The 18,866-nt window shown below is 31.4% G+C and overlaps 5 protein-coding genes across 9 annotated transcripts; all 5 read right to left on the reverse strand.

Annotated features, from left to right (window-relative positions):
* Positions 1 to 493: 493 nt before the first annotated feature.
* AT5G36690 (proton pump-interactor) lies at positions 494 to 2,597 on the reverse strand (the record flags this gene model as incomplete). Its single annotated transcript, NM_123026.2, has 6 exons — positions 494 to 796; positions 838 to 1,329; positions 1,410 to 1,508; positions 1,599 to 1,793; positions 1,873 to 2,004; positions 2,088 to 2,597. The coding sequence occupies 6 exons, from the start codon at positions 2,595 to 2,597 to the stop codon at positions 494 to 496; spliced, it is 1,731 nt and encodes a 576-aa protein (NP_198484.2).
* A 3,893-nt stretch (positions 2,598 to 6,490) lies between these two features.
* Positions 6,491 to 9,919, reverse strand: PGLP1 (2-phosphoglycolate phosphatase 1). 4 transcript variants are annotated; one of them, NM_001203498.2, is made up of 12 exons: positions 9,478 to 9,820; positions 9,054 to 9,121; positions 8,838 to 8,930; positions 8,684 to 8,755; positions 8,509 to 8,580; positions 8,345 to 8,404; positions 8,199 to 8,251; positions 7,970 to 8,067; positions 7,660 to 7,759; positions 7,446 to 7,549; positions 7,199 to 7,344; positions 6,491 to 7,084 (listed from the first exon to the last, which is right to left on the reverse strand). In NM_001203498.2, exons 1-11 carry the CDS (start codon positions 9,737 to 9,739, stop codon positions 7,238 to 7,240), a joined length of 1,089 nt encoding a protein of 362 aa, NP_001190427.1. In that variant the 5' UTR covers positions 9,740 to 9,820; the 3' UTR covers positions 6,491 to 7,084; positions 7,199 to 7,237. The 4 variants fall into 4 exon arrangements, with proteins under 4 accessions (NP_001190427.1, NP_198485.2, NP_001119316.1 ...); NM_001125844.1 differs by having other exon boundaries at positions 6,944 to 7,100; positions 9,478 to 9,799; NM_123027.4 differs by having other exon boundaries at positions 6,852 to 7,344; positions 9,478 to 9,919.
* Positions 9,920 to 10,043: 124 nt separating this feature from the next.
* On the reverse strand, positions 10,044 to 11,526 carry AT5G36710 (uncharacterized protein). Of its 2 annotated transcripts, none has more exons than NM_001344143.1 (1): positions 10,044 to 11,526. In NM_001344143.1, the coding sequence occupies exon 1, from the start codon at positions 11,454 to 11,456 to the stop codon at positions 10,800 to 10,802; it is 657 nt and encodes a 218-aa protein (NP_001331361.1). In that variant the 5' UTR covers positions 11,457 to 11,526; the 3' UTR covers positions 10,044 to 10,799. The 2 variants fall into 2 exon arrangements, with proteins under 2 accessions (NP_001331361.1, NP_198486.2); NM_123028.3 differs by having other exon boundaries at positions 10,574 to 11,418.
* A 3,443-nt stretch (positions 11,527 to 14,969) lies between these two features.
* Positions 14,970 to 15,233, reverse strand: AT5G36720 (Plant thionin family protein; the record flags this gene model as incomplete). Its single annotated transcript, NM_123029.1, has 1 exon — positions 14,970 to 15,233. One exon carries the CDS (start codon positions 15,231 to 15,233, stop codon positions 14,970 to 14,972), a length of 264 nt encoding a protein of 87 aa, NP_198487.1.
* A 1,674-nt stretch (positions 15,234 to 16,907) lies between these two features.
* Positions 16,908 to 17,525, reverse strand: AT5G36722 (U3 small nucleolar RNA-associated protein; the record flags this gene model as incomplete). Its single annotated transcript, NM_001085199.2, has 3 exons — positions 17,463 to 17,525; positions 17,223 to 17,322; positions 16,908 to 17,027 (listed from the first exon to the last, which is right to left on the reverse strand). Exons 2-3 carry the CDS (start codon positions 17,289 to 17,291, stop codon positions 16,908 to 16,910), a joined length of 189 nt encoding a protein of 62 aa, NP_001078668.1. The 5' UTR covers positions 17,292 to 17,322; positions 17,463 to 17,525.
* Between the last annotated feature and the right edge of the window lie 1,341 nt (positions 17,526 to 18,866).

The following is an 18,866-nucleotide window of genomic DNA, read 5'->3' on the forward strand; positions in this document are numbered from 1 at the left end:
AGATTTATGTAACTTATCCAATAATGTTTGTTTTCAATTTTTGAAGAAAAAGTTCAAAATGAAAATTTCCTACGGGCTTGACACACATAAACCACAGACTCGCCAAATTTCTAGTAGACTTCACATATATGCGGAGTAACTTAAAAACTTTCTAGAAACATGAGGAGGTCAAGAAGATTATCGTAAGCCGGGAGGAAGAGTGACGAGAGTAGAAACAAAAGAGCATTGGTGAATATTCTGAAATTCCTCAAGGAAGTTCATATAAAGACAACATGGAGTCTCTATGGACTCTTAGAAAAGCTCCTACTAACAATTAGGATGTTTCTCCTTTTAATTTTTTTCGCAACACTCCCTAAAGAGACAGAAACATATTAACTAACATCGATCTAAGGTTATGAAACTAAAAGCTAACTTTGAAAATCCAGAAGCAGCTCTATCTTTCCAATTAGGCAGAGTCAAAACCTTTCTAATGTCTCTCTTTCATTTCCAAGTTTTACCTTAGAAGTAAAACCACAAGGACGAGCGAGACCGCAAGTGCAGCAGAAGAAAGTCCCCAAACCCAATATCGACGAGCCTTTCTACGGTTTAGGATGGCCTTAGGGAGAGCTTCGGTTCCGCTTCCGCGGTGTTTGTACCTAAAACTTCTCTGCTTTGGAAACAACAATCTCTCCTTTTGGTGTTTCTCTTTCCCTGAAACTGCTAATGTCCTAACCTTTTCATCATTGATTACTTGGTCTGATTCTGAAGGAGAAGTAGAATTTGCAGCAGCTTTCTTCTTCGCCTTTTTCTCACACTCCTGAAAACCAAACAAAGAAATAAGAAACAAACTAATGATACATTGAAAAAATGGGAACAAGATAATATAATTGCCTTGAGTTTCTTTTCAGCTTCCTTTTGAGCTCTTATAGCAGCTTTAGCAGCAGCTTTCTCTTGCAGCTTCCTCTTCCTTTCCATCACTAACCGAGCTTTCTCTAACTGCTCTTCTCTTTTCCTCTCCTTCAAAGCTTCTTCATCGATCTCTTCTTCTTTCTTCTTTGGTTTCTCATACACTATAACATCACTCTTCGTTTCTTTCTTTCGTTTATCTGTAATTACATTTCCATCTTCAGAAGAGTTAGAGCTTGAATCTTCTCTATTCATCTTATGAACCTTCTCGCTTCGCTTTATAGTCTTAACCGGCACTTTCTTTTCCCAAAAAATCTGAAGGTCAGCATCTTTTATCCGGCCATCTTCGTTCAGTTCTCTTTCACATAGTGAATGCGAGATTCTTCTTACGTAATCTTCCCTAAAAGCCTTATCATCATTCCAAAGAGTCATGAATCTATCAACCTATAAAAAGACAGAACCAAGAACAAATGCTCAAATCTCTCTCTATCAATGTTTCGTTTAGACCAAACAAACAAACTAACCTCAGAGCTAGCAAACACTTCAAGCTCTCTAACATTTCCAGAAGCAGCCAATTCTTTAGCTTTACACATAACAGAAAGGCTCTGGAAAAATGCAGCATTCTACACAAACACGAGAAGCATATACCGAAATGTTATTAGATCTTTAAGATCACCCACAAGCAAAAATTAACAGAAAGACAAATATCTTACTCCTTTGTCTCGTTGTATCCTCAACATCTTAATCCTTGCATAAAATCTATCCCTCTTCTCAAGTATGTGTGCCTTTTCCAAATCCAAAACCCTAATGTTGTTTTGACTCTTCCACAATTTGTCACTTAGGTCGTTTATCTTCCAAGTAATCGCATCAAGCTCATTCTTTACTTCATTCAATTCCAAAGCCATAGACTAATGATGAGGCAAAAGAACCATCACAACATTAGATTCAACAATGTTTTAGCAAATCACACAAAGAGTTAGAGTTTACCTTGACACGATTTATGGAAGCTTCTTTCTCACTTAGAATGATCCCATCAGGCTTCTCAGTCTCCTTAAGCATCCAATCTTCTTCCTCCAAACCAATGCTACCATATTCAATCTGATACTGAGCTATATAACTCTGCATCCACCACACCAAAACACTTCTACAGTCAAAAACCTAACCGAATTTTAACGAATGGTTAGATAAAACAGTTGTATTACAAGATGATCAAGTTCCTCCTTTGTAAAACAAAGTTGATCACTAGTAGTGCACCGGAGATTCCGTAGAGCTTCAAGTAGAGTATCAAACTCCTTCTTCTTCTCTTCAATAACCATTCTATATCCTTCAGATTGAGGAACCAAACTCTCCATTTGAGTATACAAAGACGAAACCTCAGCCAGTTCGGATTTCTTGGCGCTCAAGACATTGATTCGGAGTTCATTACAACGAAAAATCTCCTGATTAGCTTCATCGATCTTGGCTTTAATCTCGGGATTATCGTAAACAGGTTGCTTAACAATGTAGAAAGAGAGAGGTTTATCTCCAGACGAATCCTCTTCAGCTGCAAGTCCCGATGAACTATCACCACCGGAAAAAATAGTGTCTTCTTCTTCGTCGGTGGTGACCTCGCTATTTGTCAAAGATTGGTCGCATTCGTAAAGAATTAGATCGTTTATCTCGGGCGAAGGAACCACCTCGAAGCCATCACAGAATATAATCTGCTCATCCATTTTGATTATTTCCCTTGAGTCAAGAACAAGACATGTCAAAATGAAACTGAGGTCAAGACAGAAACTTAAGTCTACTAAAAAGTGCAAAAGAAATAAACAAGAGATGTGTTCCCAATAGGCCAATATACTACAAGAAAATAAAAAATGGTAGGGATTTAATGGAAAAAAAACTGGTGGAGATTTTTGTAGAAAAATGGAAAAAAGGTTTTGACCAAATTTATACCAAAATATCCTTATAAAAAAGTATTTTATACCAAAAGAAGTTTTTGACCAACCTTTTATTAAATTATTTATATGTTTAGTATTTAATATTTTATATCTAAAATTAAATTCGAAATTTAATTTAATTTTCTCTTTTAACATTTCGAAATATTATTATTATTTATTAAAAAAATACCAAATTTTATTTATTTATTAAAAACAAAAATGATTTTTAATTAAAGAAAAAGAAAACGGAGAAACATTTTGCTCTCCGCCACCACCGTCTCCGGCACCTTCTTCTTTATCTGCGTTTACTTCTTTGAAGATTTACCTTTTGAGCATCGGCGAGTGATGACGGAGGAAGGTGACGAAAATGAGAAGAAGGAGAGGAAAATAAAGATTTACCTTTGAGAGTGTGTTGATACCAAGCAAAGAAAAATCCTTGGCTGTCGAAAGAAACTACTGGTGGCTTGGAGAGAAGATCTTCAGTACTAAATGGTGAGAACTAAAAAATGCAAATAGGCTGTGAGAGGTTTTGATGATGTCGAGGACATCAAGAGGAAAAAGGAAATCAAATTACGATTTTACACCCTTTATTATAGGAAAAATCCTAGAATCATATTAAGGGTAATGTAGATTTTCTTGTATTAATAATCCTCTCTTTTTTATATTCTTTCTTTTTATCCAAATTTGTTATGTTGTGGACCTTTTCCTATTCTTTAAATTTTAATGATTTCTAAGTTTTGACAAAATACTAATTATTTTGCATTAAGCTAATATATTCATTGATAAAAAAAAAATCTTTCATGTTTAATGACAACAAAACTACAAAAGTCCGTGATGTTTAATGACAAAGGGAAAAAAATGAGAATATGTACAAAATAGTCAAAGTTTTGAGGATAATTAACGAACTAACCATATCCTACAGTAACTTGTCGGAAAACACGTGTAATTACGTAAATATTTTTTGGAACACGTTTTTTCTAAAATTACATTTGATAACAAAATATCTAGTATTACACGTGTGATCTTTTTATCATGCTATTTTTTCGTATTACACGTTATTTATAAAAAACACATGATATTCCTTAAAAAAAACATTTTATTTAATTTAATAACTCTCTTTCATATATTATTTTCTAGTACTACATGTCTTTTTTTATTAAGATCACACGTGATTTTTTTTTTAAAAGATTCTTATTTCTTAGTAATAAAAGAATTATATTAAAATCTATTCATATTAAACATTTCCATAACAATGTGATATCATTTCATTTAAAAAGCTATTATTTTAAATACCAACATATGTTTTCGCAACACACTATATTTTTTGAATATCATGCTATTGTTTTATTCGACAAAATAATTTTTCAAACAAATATAGTTTTGTAATTACCATAACTTAGAAGGATATAGTTTGATATTTATTTCACTCCCACACCACCATAAAAAGAGTTAGTTTGCAAAGAAAACTAGCATATAGTTATTTTCTTAATTTTGTGTAGAATATGATTATTTTTAATATTACCCAAAAAAAAATATGTCCTTAAGCTTAGGATAGTCAAAGTCAACTCCTGTTTATATAAGTTGACTATTAACTTATCTGAATTTGACTTGTTAATTAGTAAAATCCTCTCTTTTTTTCTTGCATGAATTCATATGTAATAATAACAATACTTATAGAAGATTTTGGCAAGAAAAAGAAGAAATAAAATCTAATTATCTGACTAGATAAACCTTATTTCTTTTATTCAATAGATAAATTACTGAAGTTATTGATCCTAAATGCTGAAAGAGCATGGCCATTGACCCATTACTTGACATAATTTGAGATAGTTCTGAAAAACAAAATGTCTAACTCACTAACATGTTTAGATTTCTTTACCCATATTGTTTTCTAAAATCCATTTGTGGAACAAATTTTAATCAATCAATATATTTAATTTTCGTCGTATACCAAAATTAGTATGCGTTGTATTAGTGTTGTCGTTATGTCAATCTATATATTTAAAATTCTATATCACTCTTTTTAATAATATAAAAATTCAGTGAAATGAGTTTTCAAATGCAACAATTATTGCTTTAAACTAGTTTTTTTTTATCTTTGAAATTTTTTCAAGCTACATTTTGACGCTAAATATAACGTTAATAATAAAAACAAATCTCTATTGATGGTTTACAGGGCAATATTTAAATTTTGGGTGCAGTATTAATTGCCAAAAGAGATGTTTATTAAAGTAATTAGCTATGTTAGAGGACTACCCCAAAACAAAATGTGTTCTAGCATTTCTTTATTTTTGCTATCAAAAAGTGTTCTAGCATTTAATTATCGGTTACACTATTTCTTACTAATGGACAAATATATACGTTACATTAAAAAGTTATGCAACGGACAAACACACAAATTATATGTCAACTAGTTTTATTGCTTGTTCAATTCAAAGCTGTTAATTATCGAATAACTTAGTTTTCTTTTAATAAAATGTAGGATATAATCACAAAACATTTTAGATAGCTTTCATAATATATACGTATTTGTTTTTAAATTACTTGACCATTTGTTACACCAATGTTTATCACAATATCACCAAAATTTCGACAAACCTTAAAACGTTATACATATGAAAGTTTTTTTCTGTCAATGTAATCAAACAACTGATTATGAAAACATCGGCTCTTTAAACTAAAATAAAAATAAATAGTAGATCACTTAAAGTATTTTCTATTGAAAATTTTATGTTGAAAGAAAATACGAAATTATTTTAAAATTTCAGTTCTTATTATTGTATATTAGAATGTTTTCAATGCTGAAAATAAAATATCTTGTTTAAAATAAATTTACATGTCATGAGTTATATCGAAAGTATATTTCGAAAAAGACAAAACCGTAGCTTCATATCTTATCAGATAGATGGTGTGTAGTTCGCCGACATCACGACATGTACGATTAAATGGAAAACATCTATTATCTGAATCGGTCTAATTTATGAGAGTCGGACAAAGTCGATTTTTCACTGTAAAAATTATAAAATAAACACTTTTTTATAAAAATGACACATCTATCTTTTGAATATAGAACATACAGTACTTTTTGTTAAGGACCAATCTAACATTCAAAGCCTCCGTTTACGTATACCTATAATGATGTCACCTGCATGTCTGTATTTTTTTCCTCTCATAAATATTAGAATTTTCTTGAAATTGTAAATATAAATAAAATTTATCATCATTATGAGTTAAGTTCTTAATTTTTTTTGTGCTTGACATCATCTATCTTCATTCACTAAATTTTGTATCTTATTTTTTATTTTTATTTTTATGTAATGAATGTTTAAATTTTATCCATCAAAAAAACCGTTGTTATAACAGATTTGTCATATCCATGATGTAGAAAAAACTGTGAATCATGTACTCTTTACTTGTTCCTTGTTGCATCAGTTGTGGGCACTATTAAATATCCCATCTCCTCTCCTATAGGTGGTTTTTCTAAGTCCATGTTCTCTAATATCCATTACCTCCTTAGTATGTCGAAGTTAGCCGGATTTCCGGAGGAGAGTAGACGAGTTGAAGAAAAATGAATATGAATAACTTTTCTTTGAAAGGTTTCTTTTTCAGGCAAACACGATTATTGCTTAAGCTTTTGAGGATGTACGGTTGTAGTTTGTTTACTCAGGAACACACATGACATGCCGCATGCGGGTCTTGCACCGAGGTTAGATAAATTTTGGTCTCCTCCTTTGTATCATTTTCTAAAGTACTGGATATGCTTGGTCAAAACAGCACAGTTCTGGTGCTTCTTGGGTCTTGAGGAATGCTGCTGGTGTGGTCCTATTTGTATAGTCGCCGAGCCTATTTTCAGGTTCTCTCTTCTGGATGCAAAGAAAACGTGCTCTTTGGGGATGTCTCCTACGATATTGTGAAGGTTCTTCTTAAGCCAAATGACTGGCCGGTCTTACATGACTGACACTTTGTTATTATAACTTTTAAATAGCTGGGATGTTGTTTCTGAATCTCAGGTTAATAACAACGGTGTTTTCGATATTGCATGAACTGGTGGATCTTTTGGTTGGTTGCAAGGTTTATTCGATTGCGAAAGAATGTTTATAAATTATGTTACCGTTATTTAATGTGTTATGCAAGGTCTTTTTATGTATACATGACCACAAACAAATAATTTAAAGGCAATGAAGAGAGAAACCCTTACAGATTAGAGCTTGGTTCAATTCTGTAAACTCTTCCTAAAAAAAAACACATTGGCTCCCTAATTTGCTATGCACACAAAGGCACTGCAAATAAAATAAGCTTGCCAAAAACAAGCAAGAAAGTTCTTATTATTATACACATAGTCACAAAGAAAAATGAATAGACTGTAGTTGTATACCCATAAATAGATTCAGTACCCTGAGTTCTACAGAGTGATTGACGCGGGGCTTACTAGATTATACAGTTGCGGCTTTCGGAGACAGAAAATCGGAGATCTTGCTGGTGTAGAAATCTGGTTGTATCTTGTTCTCAGGGCTTTCCAACATAGAGATTGAAGTAACACCTTCAAGTCCACAAAAACAAAATGAATAAAATGTTGACTGACATAGATGGTTATAAACCGAGTTAGTGTCGATAGAGGAACCGTTTACAGATTAGTTATACCCGAGAGGACGAGTAGAGTCTTACAACCGCCATTCTGCCCGAATAAAATGTCAGTGTCCAATCTATCACCAACCATGCATATCTGTGACTTTTGGATTCCAAATCTGCACATTTTTTTAGCAGCCAAGTACCATGATCAGTGGTCAACACCTCATTAAACAGAATGACAAAAAAAGGAGTAGAAAGAAGGAATATGAGAATCTGCAAGTCTTACTTGTCTGCTAAATAGTCCATCATAAAAGTTGAGGGTTTTCCAACAACAAGAGGCTCACGTTGAGTGGATCCAACAAGAGCACCAACCATAGAGCCACCACCTGAGACCGCGTAATCACATCTTAATTGGTCAAGGATGAAAAATATGGTGAACATAGACAACAAAATAACGGTCCATGACCAAACTTACTTAGGCACTACTTTTTTTTTTTTTTATCCTAGCCTTTTCTCTTATAGGAGAGGAATAAAATCCAAATGCTCAAACTAAAGCTAAATGAAAACAGTTTTAAAAATGCACATAAGAAGCCAACCTGCCCATTCTTGAGCATCAGTAAGGTGAGTGACAGCATCTCGGTTTGTAGCGATGAAAAGACACCCCGGGTTTTCACGGATACAGAGTGTTCCATACCTTCCATTAAAAAGAAGCTGTTAGATCACCAAACGCAGAACAAAAACATCTATAACGTATAGCTCAACCATAAACTATCAAGAATATCATTCCTGAAGTGTGGAAGGAAACAAATAATTGGAGAGACCTACTGAATTTTGTAGTAGTTGAAATAGCGATCAAATCCAACCACAACAGCTCCAACCTGCAAAGCATTTTCAGTATAACTATGCTCAGTTTCAGTCTCAAGAACAACAATTTCATGTTTTCTATAGAAGGTATAAGAAGGATGTCATACATCATGATCATGCTCCATTAGAAAACCTGGCTTCAATTCAATCTGTCTTTTACCATCATCCTGTATTTGAAGAAAGATCACAGAGAACATAACCAAGACCGGGAAGTTAAGTATCAGCCCAAACACAAATCCGGGATGCTACTAAGAAAGGTCACAATACATACCGGACCTCCAAGGTATTGAAAACCAGCAAGCTCTAGCTCTTTCAAGATACCTTCCTCACCAATCACATAGACCTAAACAAATATGCATCAGAACTTGCAAAGACATAAAGAGATACTCTTGATATGACATTGTACCACCAAAAACTGAATCTTGAGCATTTTGAATGAAGTTTACCTTCTTATCTTTTGGGAAATTAATAGACTGCAAGTATGCAGCAGCAGCAAAAGATGAAGCAAATATCTCCTCCTGTGAAAAAAAATGATAACTATAATCAAAAACAGGCTTAGTAGCACCTAGAGTAGCTAGATTGTGAATTAAGTCACTAAACCTCGTTAACATTCAGGCCAAGAGTCTCGAACTTTTTTCCATACTGTTTCCTAGATTTTGTTGAGTTGTTTGTCACAAAAACCAATCTCTTTCCCTGAAAAAAAATCAGTAATACCAAGAACAACAATTGATGTAATGGAAGAAACATTCAAAAAGAATTTGACGCATAACCATTTCACACTTTAAAATAAATTGAACAAGAGATTCGCTTACCAACCTTGGCACGAAGCATATCAAGAGTTTCAGGAACTCCCTCTATCAATTTATCTCCCTTCCAAATCACACCTTCAAACACACAAGAATAAAGAAGAAAGCAAAGAGAAAATTCAGCACATTTTGGCTATTTTGACAACCTAAACTAATCCATGAGACCTATAGAAAACAGAGTATTTTTGCTATTTAAGGCGTCTACAATGGCCAAAAAGAGACCACAGCAATCTTCTTATTCCAAAACTTGTAACATATACTGTTGTAACCTCTCATTTGTAGTCAATGCAAATCAACACCACAACGCATAATAGTGAAGAAAAAAACCAAAGATCTAATCAAGAAACTCCATCATTATATCAACTCCCACTATCTACACATAATCTAAACTAAGTGATTATCAGATTTCATTTTGTGGTTTTGTTGATACTGACCATCACAATCGAAGATAAAAGTTTCGACAGAATCAATGAGCTGATCAGCGTTCTCAAGCTGTTGTGTGGCCATAGCTCTTGGTGTAATATTGGAACTCGTCATTCGAAGAGGCTTATGGTTGATTTTACGAATACAGCCGCCACAGAAAGAAGAAGAACGATAACCGGAGAGGGTTTTCAGACAGAAGATAGGCTTTGAGTTTGGTAAGAGAGAAGAAGATGAGACCGGTGTAACAGCAGAAGCAACTGATCTACTCAGCATTTTTCTCTCTTTTTCTCTGTTTCCGCTTCTTTTGGTATTTTTTTTTTTTAAAGAAAAAATAAAAAAATTTGATTCTGTTTCTTTAACGTGAATATGGATGGTGCTGACGTGGTGAATTGGGTGGATGTGGTAAAGATATCATCCTAATATTTCTTAGCCAACAAATTGGATGAAGAATTGTTGGACACACATTGTGGAAAACAAAAAATTATTGTACAAACATTGAAATGTGACACTTTATCAGGAAAAAAAACATTGAAATGTGACATGACTTGCACTTTACAAGCACCAACCAAATTAGGTCTGGACGTTTACTTGGTTACGAAATCGGTTATATTTCGTTTTGGTTCTTTCATTTTTTTAGAATTTATGATCTATGTAAGGTACACAAAAAAACTTGGTTTGGTTCAGGTTTGGGTCCGGTGCTTCGGCTCACGAGTTTATGATCCATTTGGATATTTTTCAGGTATTTCCGGTATATATAATTGTATTTCGGGTATTTTTGAGTATCCAAAATAGTTAGGATTGGTTCTAGTGGGTTCTTTCGGTTATGAAGTTTATAATTTACTTTTTGGTTCCAGTTTGGTACTTTTGGTTCGATTATTTTGCCCACTAAATCAAACACATAGAAGAAGAGATAAGCTCAAAGGTCAGGTGTTTTGAGAACTTCCATTGGAGTAGGGTTTAGGAAAAAACTGTACTAAATTACTGGGATTGTATCCATGGAATGATTTTAGGTTCATTGTTTTACCTTTGATGTAATTAAATTTAAGTCACACAATTTCTTACTACTAGATGGGGTAGAGAGAAACTTTGTTACCTCTTAGCTGTAGATTCATTAACATTATTGCATATATTTTGGTCAAAATTCAACAATATACATTAAAGTGCCTAAAAACGATGTTGACCTTTTTATGTGTCTAAACAAAAATTCATATAAGAAAATACACACTAAGACGAATTATTTGTACACCATTTAAAGTGTGACATTAATCACATTACAAGCAAGAACCAACACACACACGTGTAAATGAATAGAATAAAATGACGAAATTGGAAATTAAATCTTGAGTTGAAATGGGTAAGAAGGCCAATCCTTGAGATCTTCTTCTTGCCTCCTCACCTTAAAATCATCATCATCTACAACACTCTCATCCAAATAATCACTATACTTCAACAAAAACGCTAACACAAGAACAATCCACTCTAAGCAAAACATCAATACACACAAACCACCAGAGAGTTTAAGTATCACTTCACCGTCTTCTTCCCGAACATAAGATTTCAAGAACCTAAGGAAATCCCCTGTTCTCGTGAATATCAGAACAGAGACAGCGCCTTGGAAAATGGCCGTGAGGACTGTGGCTACCATGTGTGAACCGTATAATCTATCGCTCGCGGTGGCGGATGTGGAGGAGGCGAAGATCGAGCAGCCGGATACCGCGGTTGCGATTGTGAGAGTGTAGAGGAAGATAAGGGAGAGACCGGAGAGAGATGGGAAGAGACGGAGGGAGATTGTGAGGAAGATGCAACTTGAGGCTGAGCCTAAGAGGATGTAGTTGCAGAGAAGGAAGATGTTGTGTGTGTTGCCTTTCGATTTCGACATTCCCATTTTCTCGAATTCAAGAAGAGAACTTTGGTTTTTTTTTGGGGTTTTGATGTTTGTTTTTGTGTTTCTTGATAAGTTCACTTTGATTTGGGGTTTATATGCATACATAAGAAACAAAGTTGAGGTAAGAGAAAGTAGAGATTTTGTTGGGATTAACGGTCGTTTTTGTTTTTGAAAATATGACCGTTATGACTTAAGGACGAAGACAGAATAATTCAATTAAGGTGTAACGGCTCGATAACTTTTTAATCTTGTTTTTTAATTGGTTTTTAATAGTATGGTTTTGTAAGTTTTAAGGTCAACTATGTGAATGTCGGATGTCCCACTGAAGACACTAATTTGTTTCATAAAATGAGATTTATAAAAATTAGTTTATTGGGTAGACACAATTGATAAGAAATTGAGTTTGCTAAATATATTATGATGATAAATAATACACTTTATTTGTTAATCAGTTTATTAATAAAGTCCAACACGTAAAGGGAATATCAATTTTAGAATGGTCACATTAGTTTAAATGTTAAGAATAGCGGGTTAATATTCTAAAAGAGTTGTAGAAAACGCCATTTGAAATTGAAATTCAACAATACAAAGTTTTACAAATGTGAGATATTATTGCCAATACAAATTTCGACAAAAATGTCTTGTTTCATATGGGAACGGACACACATCGCATTTGGTAACGGGGACATCTTTAAAAATGTAAATGATTATGGATATAAATTGAATATTTTGTAACATCCTCCTAATGATTTTTTAAAAATATCTTTATGTCTTATAATTAAAGATCTAATATACAATCAAACGTAACAAACAGTTTTTAATAACAGTAATTTGTATATAAATTAAAAAAAAAAAAACTATGCTATGACTTTTAAAAAATGGTATATCTTGTAGTGATAAAGTAATTAAAAACATGTTAGTCAAATAAAACCATTTGATGCATGAATTTTGACTAAATTCACAAAATTTAATTTTTCAAGATAAACTACCAATAAATCCTTAATATTATTATAAAAATATATACTAGTCATACTTATTTCATTATTTTAATAAATATACAAATGTAATACACGAACTAACTACCAAATATTAATTTAAATCAATTTTGAGATGTTTTAAAATTATTTAGTATAAATTAAAACTCTTTTTAACACATTAAAATTCGTGGTTGGACACTATATATATCCATATCCCCAGAAGGGATTAAGTTACAAGCAAACATATAAAAAACCATAGCTAGCTACAAAGTGAACGTATTAAGTCGCCATTACCTACAAGGCTACAAAGAAGATAAAGGTATGTAAGCTTTATATGTAGATTTGTTTTGATAAGAATGTAAATATCATTTCAAGAAATGAATGATTCAGAGATTACAAAGTAAATCCTAAAAAGGCTAAAAAATATGGAAGCATACACATTTGAGGATCAAATCATCACTAAATCCTTAAGCGGTGAAACTTTAGGCAATGTTATGAAATTAACTTGATATAGAAGACTCCCCTAAACTAAACATGGCTAGAAACAAGAGCAATAAGGGAAAGAGAGATCTTCAAACTGACTAGAAAGCGTAGTGGAAGTCCCTTCACATCAATAAGCTTTATATATAGTTTGGGAAAACATTTATTTTGTTATGAGGATTCCAATTCAGATTTTGTTATGAGGATTCAAACATCTATTTTTTTAGAGGATTCGAAGCCCATTTAGGGATTGAAAAATATTAAAAATTAAATTAATAGAAAAAAACTCAGATTTTAATAAATTTAATTTGACTGACACTTATATTTCTCTTCAATATATAATAGATATAAGATATATATCCGATATATCGTACCCACACTTTTCTGTTATCAAATTCATAGTGAATAATAAATCATTCACACAATCACATATTTCCTTACAATAACTAAACAAAAATATTCATCAAACACTACCATGATCCATCACACACCACAATAATGATATTTTCTTAAAATTTCTAAACAAATAGATCAATTGGAAATTTTCTTAAGCATCAACTATGCAAATTGAAATTAAAAGTATAACTTAAAATTTATGATAACAATTTTAAAAGAAAAAATGTGCACATCGTTTTGTTAAAGACTAATATTTAATTTTAAACTAGAAATATTATCTTATTATATAAATATTAAATACCTAATAATCATATTATTTTTACAAGAATATATGAAACAACGATCCTTGATTACTTAATTCCTAAGAAGATAAACTATCTATTTTATTATGTTTTGTTATCATAACTCAAAATTTATATAATAGAAAAAAGCGCGCTCACTATTTTGTTAAAGACTCAGATTTTTTGTGGTTAAATATTACATGTATTTGTTTCCCAAAATTTACAGTCATCAAAATGAATATAAATCCAAGTTAAGTCAAATTGCAGTTGTAAGTCTCATATCAAAAAAAAAAAAAGAAAAAAGAGTAACAGTCTCAAACGTCAAAAACAAATTGTGCCTTGCATAAATCAGGAGTTCAAAACAATAAACGAGAATTAGTGGCTTTACTGTAATGCTTAACTGACGCCATTTTGAGTAGCATATTTTCTTTAATATTAAATACATAAATGCAGTTAAATGTAAATGTCTTTGTTATCCTTTAAAATGGTAGTTTCTAAGTCTTTTATTTCATGGAAAAAAGTCCGATGTTTTCTTCATATTAAACGCTCATTTCATTAATAAAGCAAGATTAGCAGCAACTAAAAAAGCCAATGGTGCATATGAGCTTGTTTCTTTCGTTGGGTCAAACAGTTGTATGTATACACAATAAACCATCTTTTGCTTTTCGGTTATAATCATCACAACCCATTTGCTAATTTTTCCCTCAAATCTTTCCTCAAAATCATCTAGTATATGATGAAGTTTTAAGAATGAATTCAGTGGAAAACACTTTGTATGTAAAAAAGCGTGTGATCCACATAAATTTACATCAATGACCATACTTACAAATCAAGTTTCATTTTTTGCATCATTGACCTAAGTTTACAAATATATTCATAAACTAACTAAATAATATCTTTCTTAAATATATACATAATTTTTGGCTCACTGGGCAATACATCAACTATTAAATTCTATTAAAAAACAAAAGAAAACAAAAACAAAAAACAAAAAACAAAAACAAGAAAAACAATTTTTTTTAAAAACAATTCATCCTCTCTAATACTCTAACTAACAAATCCTGAAATTTTGACATTCGTAGCACAAAAATGTTATTGTTATGAGCAAGTGACAAAAACATTTTTAGATAACTCGATATTGCTCTACTCTTTCACAATCATTTCTAATCATTTATACGGAATTGTAAAGAGCAAACCTATAAATTAATGATTCGGTAGTGAACAAATTGGACTAGTTTTAGCAAGAGATTAAAAAAATGATCTAAACATTGATGTAGAGAGATGATGAGAACAATATTCGATTTTATGATTTTTTTTTTAATTAGGTGATTATACTTCTCACCATTTTTCCATGTCAATTTGATTAGTATAAATAAAATAATTTCAGGAAATTAGTATATTGATTAAAGATACATACTTACATTATATATTATTTTTTCACATATAAGAAACACATATATATTATTTTGCATATTTATTAAGTTTCAGGTATCACATAGAAACCAGAATAATCCATTGCAGTAACTTCGAGGCACGACATATTCCTCATGTTTGTTTTCATTGCAGAGTTTTGTGCAAGCAGTCTCACATAATGGAAGAGTTGCCTTTTGAGAAACTTTCATGCATTGATTCGGGACACAATGCTTAACACATACTTCCACCGTACTCGCGTATGTTGAAACAATCATCGTTAATAAAACTACAATCATCAAAACACTGTATATCTTTTTTATTGTTTGAGTTGCCATTATTTGAAGAGATAAATTTATGAGTGTTCAAAGTTATTAAAATTTTGCTTAGGTTATATAGCAAAAAAAAAATGTAACAAGTGGATTATTGTTGAGTTGTTTCTATAGTTTTTACTTTATATAGCAAAACTAGTTTTGACTACTTAAAATTATTTATTTTGGAAGTATATCCGTTTGATTTTTATTTTTTTCATAAGTTAGTTTTTTTGTTTATGTTGTTGACTGTCCAAACAATCTATCATTCCAAATTCTTGTTGTCAAGAAACATAGAAATATATTAATCTCGTTCCAAATTCTTGTTGTTTAAAATTATATATTTTTTTAGATTCGCTAATGAGTTTCTTAAGAATGGATTATGTTGTGAATGTTCTTGATTTAATTTGGAAGAACAAAGCTCAGAATCATTTAATCATTTCAAGAACAAAACTCAAAATCACATAATTGTTTAGAAGGACGAAGGACATATATTTTAGCAGAGGAAATAACTCTAAGTCTAAATGCCTTCTTAAGCCAACATAATCTACGTTTGGATAGAATAAATAACCGGAACTATAAGACCAATTTTTTATTGATGTATTTCATGTCCTTTTTATATCTCAAAATAAATAATCTCAACACAAACAAAAAAAAATCAATTACAGGCCGCTCTACAATTGTTCTACGTTCTCAAATAACAAAACCAACTATCGTTCCTGCAAAAATGAATAAATCAGTTTTTAAATTCACAACATTTTTGTTTTTTTGTTGACCAAAGCCAAACATTTTTTTGTCGAGGAAAATAATAAGCCCAATATATTTTTTTGTCGACTTAAGCCCAACATTTTAACGACATCTAATAATATAAGCCCATTTCTTCTCAGTCCAAGATCATAAGATAAGTGTTAAATAACAAAATTAGAGATTCTGACTAACTACAGATGTCATTGTCATCCTAGTTCCTAGAGGTCATAGTTTTGTATAACAAACTACTCTATAAAGAGTATACCAAAGATATTCAATACTTATTTTAAAAATATTAATTTAATTTTTTTACTTATATTTTTTTTCCAAAAACAATTTTGACCGTACTAAATTATTATTTTTTTAGTTCCAACCCTTAATATACATATATAACAATTTTATGTACCTATCTTTCTGATGCATTTCAATATTAAGGTCTTTGTTAAGTGCAATGTATACCAAGCACCACTCGATCATTGTTTCAAGAGTCCAAAAATCAATTTTATCCAAATATTTGATCTAATCATCTCTCTAAAGACTAGAAAGAACTAATATTGTTTTGGTCCAAAAATCCAAATGTTGGCAACAACAAACTTTGAAAAATATTTTAAAGTAATATCGTTACGGTTTCTAATACAAATACATAATCATATGTTATTTTCTTAAATACAACACTATTCACCTAAATTCTACTACAAAAACTCTACTTGAGTTACTGGAATGGCTAATTTGAAAGGCTACTTGAGCAACCATTGAGAGAATAATATTTACGTGCTGGTCAAGTCTATGAAGATAAAGAATCCTAAAAACTAAGTACGCCTTACTAGTTAAAGACTATCATTGATTAAACTCAGGATACAATAATAGTCCGAGACCAAATTGCTTTTATTATAAAATAAAATAAAAATTGTTTTTAATTGAAACTTAATTTAGAAGAGGTCCAAGGTAACAAAATCAAACATCCTCTCCCATTCTACGACGCAATGAGGATCCCTCTGAAGGGGGCTCAGCCTTCACCTTATCCAAGATCCTAAACACTTTAATGTCAATGATTCTTTGAGAGAATTTCTTGAACTGCATCATATTAGAGAGCACAACGAAAACAGATTATTGAGCTTACTAATGGAGTAAATCAGTGTACACTATGAAAGCTAATAGAAAAGTATCAAGAATAAAGTTGTAGAGAAAGTTTTACAAGGGAAAAGAAAAACATGTGCTAACATATAAGACCAAGTATTAACATGAATAACAATAACCCACATAACGTACCACAAATCTCTTACGCCCCTGGGATATGCTGAGCGACTTTACGACCGGGGGATTAGCTGAAGTCGCCATGATTAAGAGAGTGTGCAAAGTTACGCGTTTCCTAAACAAGAAATTTTGATTCCAAAAGCTTACAATTAAAGTTTCTACGTGCAAAGATAGCAATTAGGGTTTATCAATCTAGTTACTTGTCTGAGAATCAACATAAGCCTTGAAAGTGAAACAACAAAAGTAAAAGCTTACGAAAATAAGTTTGGTTCTTAAGCTTGAGCTAGTATGAGCTTGGGAGGAATTTGAGAATGCGGCAGATGAATTTAAGGGTTTAAGCTTTCTTTTATTGTTTCTCAATTAAAGAGGCGGTTAGGTTTGTTCTGGTTTTATCTGTACTCTTTAAAATCAACCGATATTCATAAAACTAATTCATTTTCTTGGGCCTTAACCAACCTTAGTTCAAGCCGAGGCCTATACATCCTTATTGTATAAAAGATTTTTTTGTTTCTTCTTCACTTTTTCGGCATTAATCTCTACTAAGAAAATTCATAATCATAAACAAAGAGAGAAAGAAAACTAGCTAATTTTTTTTGAATTTAATGTTAAATTATATTCAAAGAAAAATAAACTGTTTATACATATAAATGCAAATATTTTTTTTAAAAAATATATCAAATGTGTATCCTATCTATCCTTGATTTTGATCTTGCCTTGAAGCAAACCACACTTGGATTCCTCTTGGGTACTTCTCTTCACCTCTCACCCTTAGCGTGCTTAATCGATTCTTTATGTTTTTGTCGATTAGCCTGATTATCTTCTCCGTCCTCGATGAAAACGGAAAACTAGCTAATTACATGGAAACGGAAATGAAAACGGCTTTTTTTTATAAAGAAATTATGAAATAGAGAACTAATAGGGCAAGAACAAATAAATTTTGATTTTATATAATTGATTTGAGAAGATAAAGCTCCACCAACGTTTCTTTTTCGACGAAATACGCGCATGAACTCTTCCATCATTAGATTATCCATCAACAAATTAGTTAACTATCAATGTGATTTTCCCATGCAATTTTTAATCGAAAACTAAAATCATTACATAGTTTTTTTATTTTTTTTTTTAAGCAATTTACCTTTCTCAAATCATCATTTTCCATTTGAAATGAATTTCTCTTTCTACACTACAAAATTTACTAGCAGTACATATAGGGTAGGCTGAATTTTCAGCCTTATACTAGTTGGAATCTCAACTTTTCACCAGAGTCTTTTAGCCACTTAAAAAACCATCATAAAAAACTTTAATTTCGATAAAACTACACATACTTTCGGATTTGTTCTTAAAACTACGCCTCCAATTGAACCGACCAGTTAACCGATAATTTTTCATCCGGTTTGACTTACCCAGAATTTAACCAAAATTAATCCGATTTTGATTCTATTTTAGCAATTTTGACCAAAAAAATGTAAATAAATTGTCTTCTTAAGAAGTAAAAGTATTTTTATTAATTTTTATTTGTGATAAACAATTAAAAATATTAAATTATAACTTAATTTTAACAAAACTTAATATGACAAAATAAACCCCAAATTATATTTTGAGCCTACATTTTGTTATAAAATTTTGATAATATACAAACATATACATTTTCCTTTTGCC

The sequence above is a fragment of the Arabidopsis thaliana genome, chromosome 5, assembly GCF_000001735.4.
Source record: "Arabidopsis thaliana chromosome 5, partial sequence".
Lineage (NCBI taxonomy): Eukaryota > Viridiplantae > Streptophyta > Magnoliopsida > Brassicales > Brassicaceae > Arabidopsis > Arabidopsis thaliana.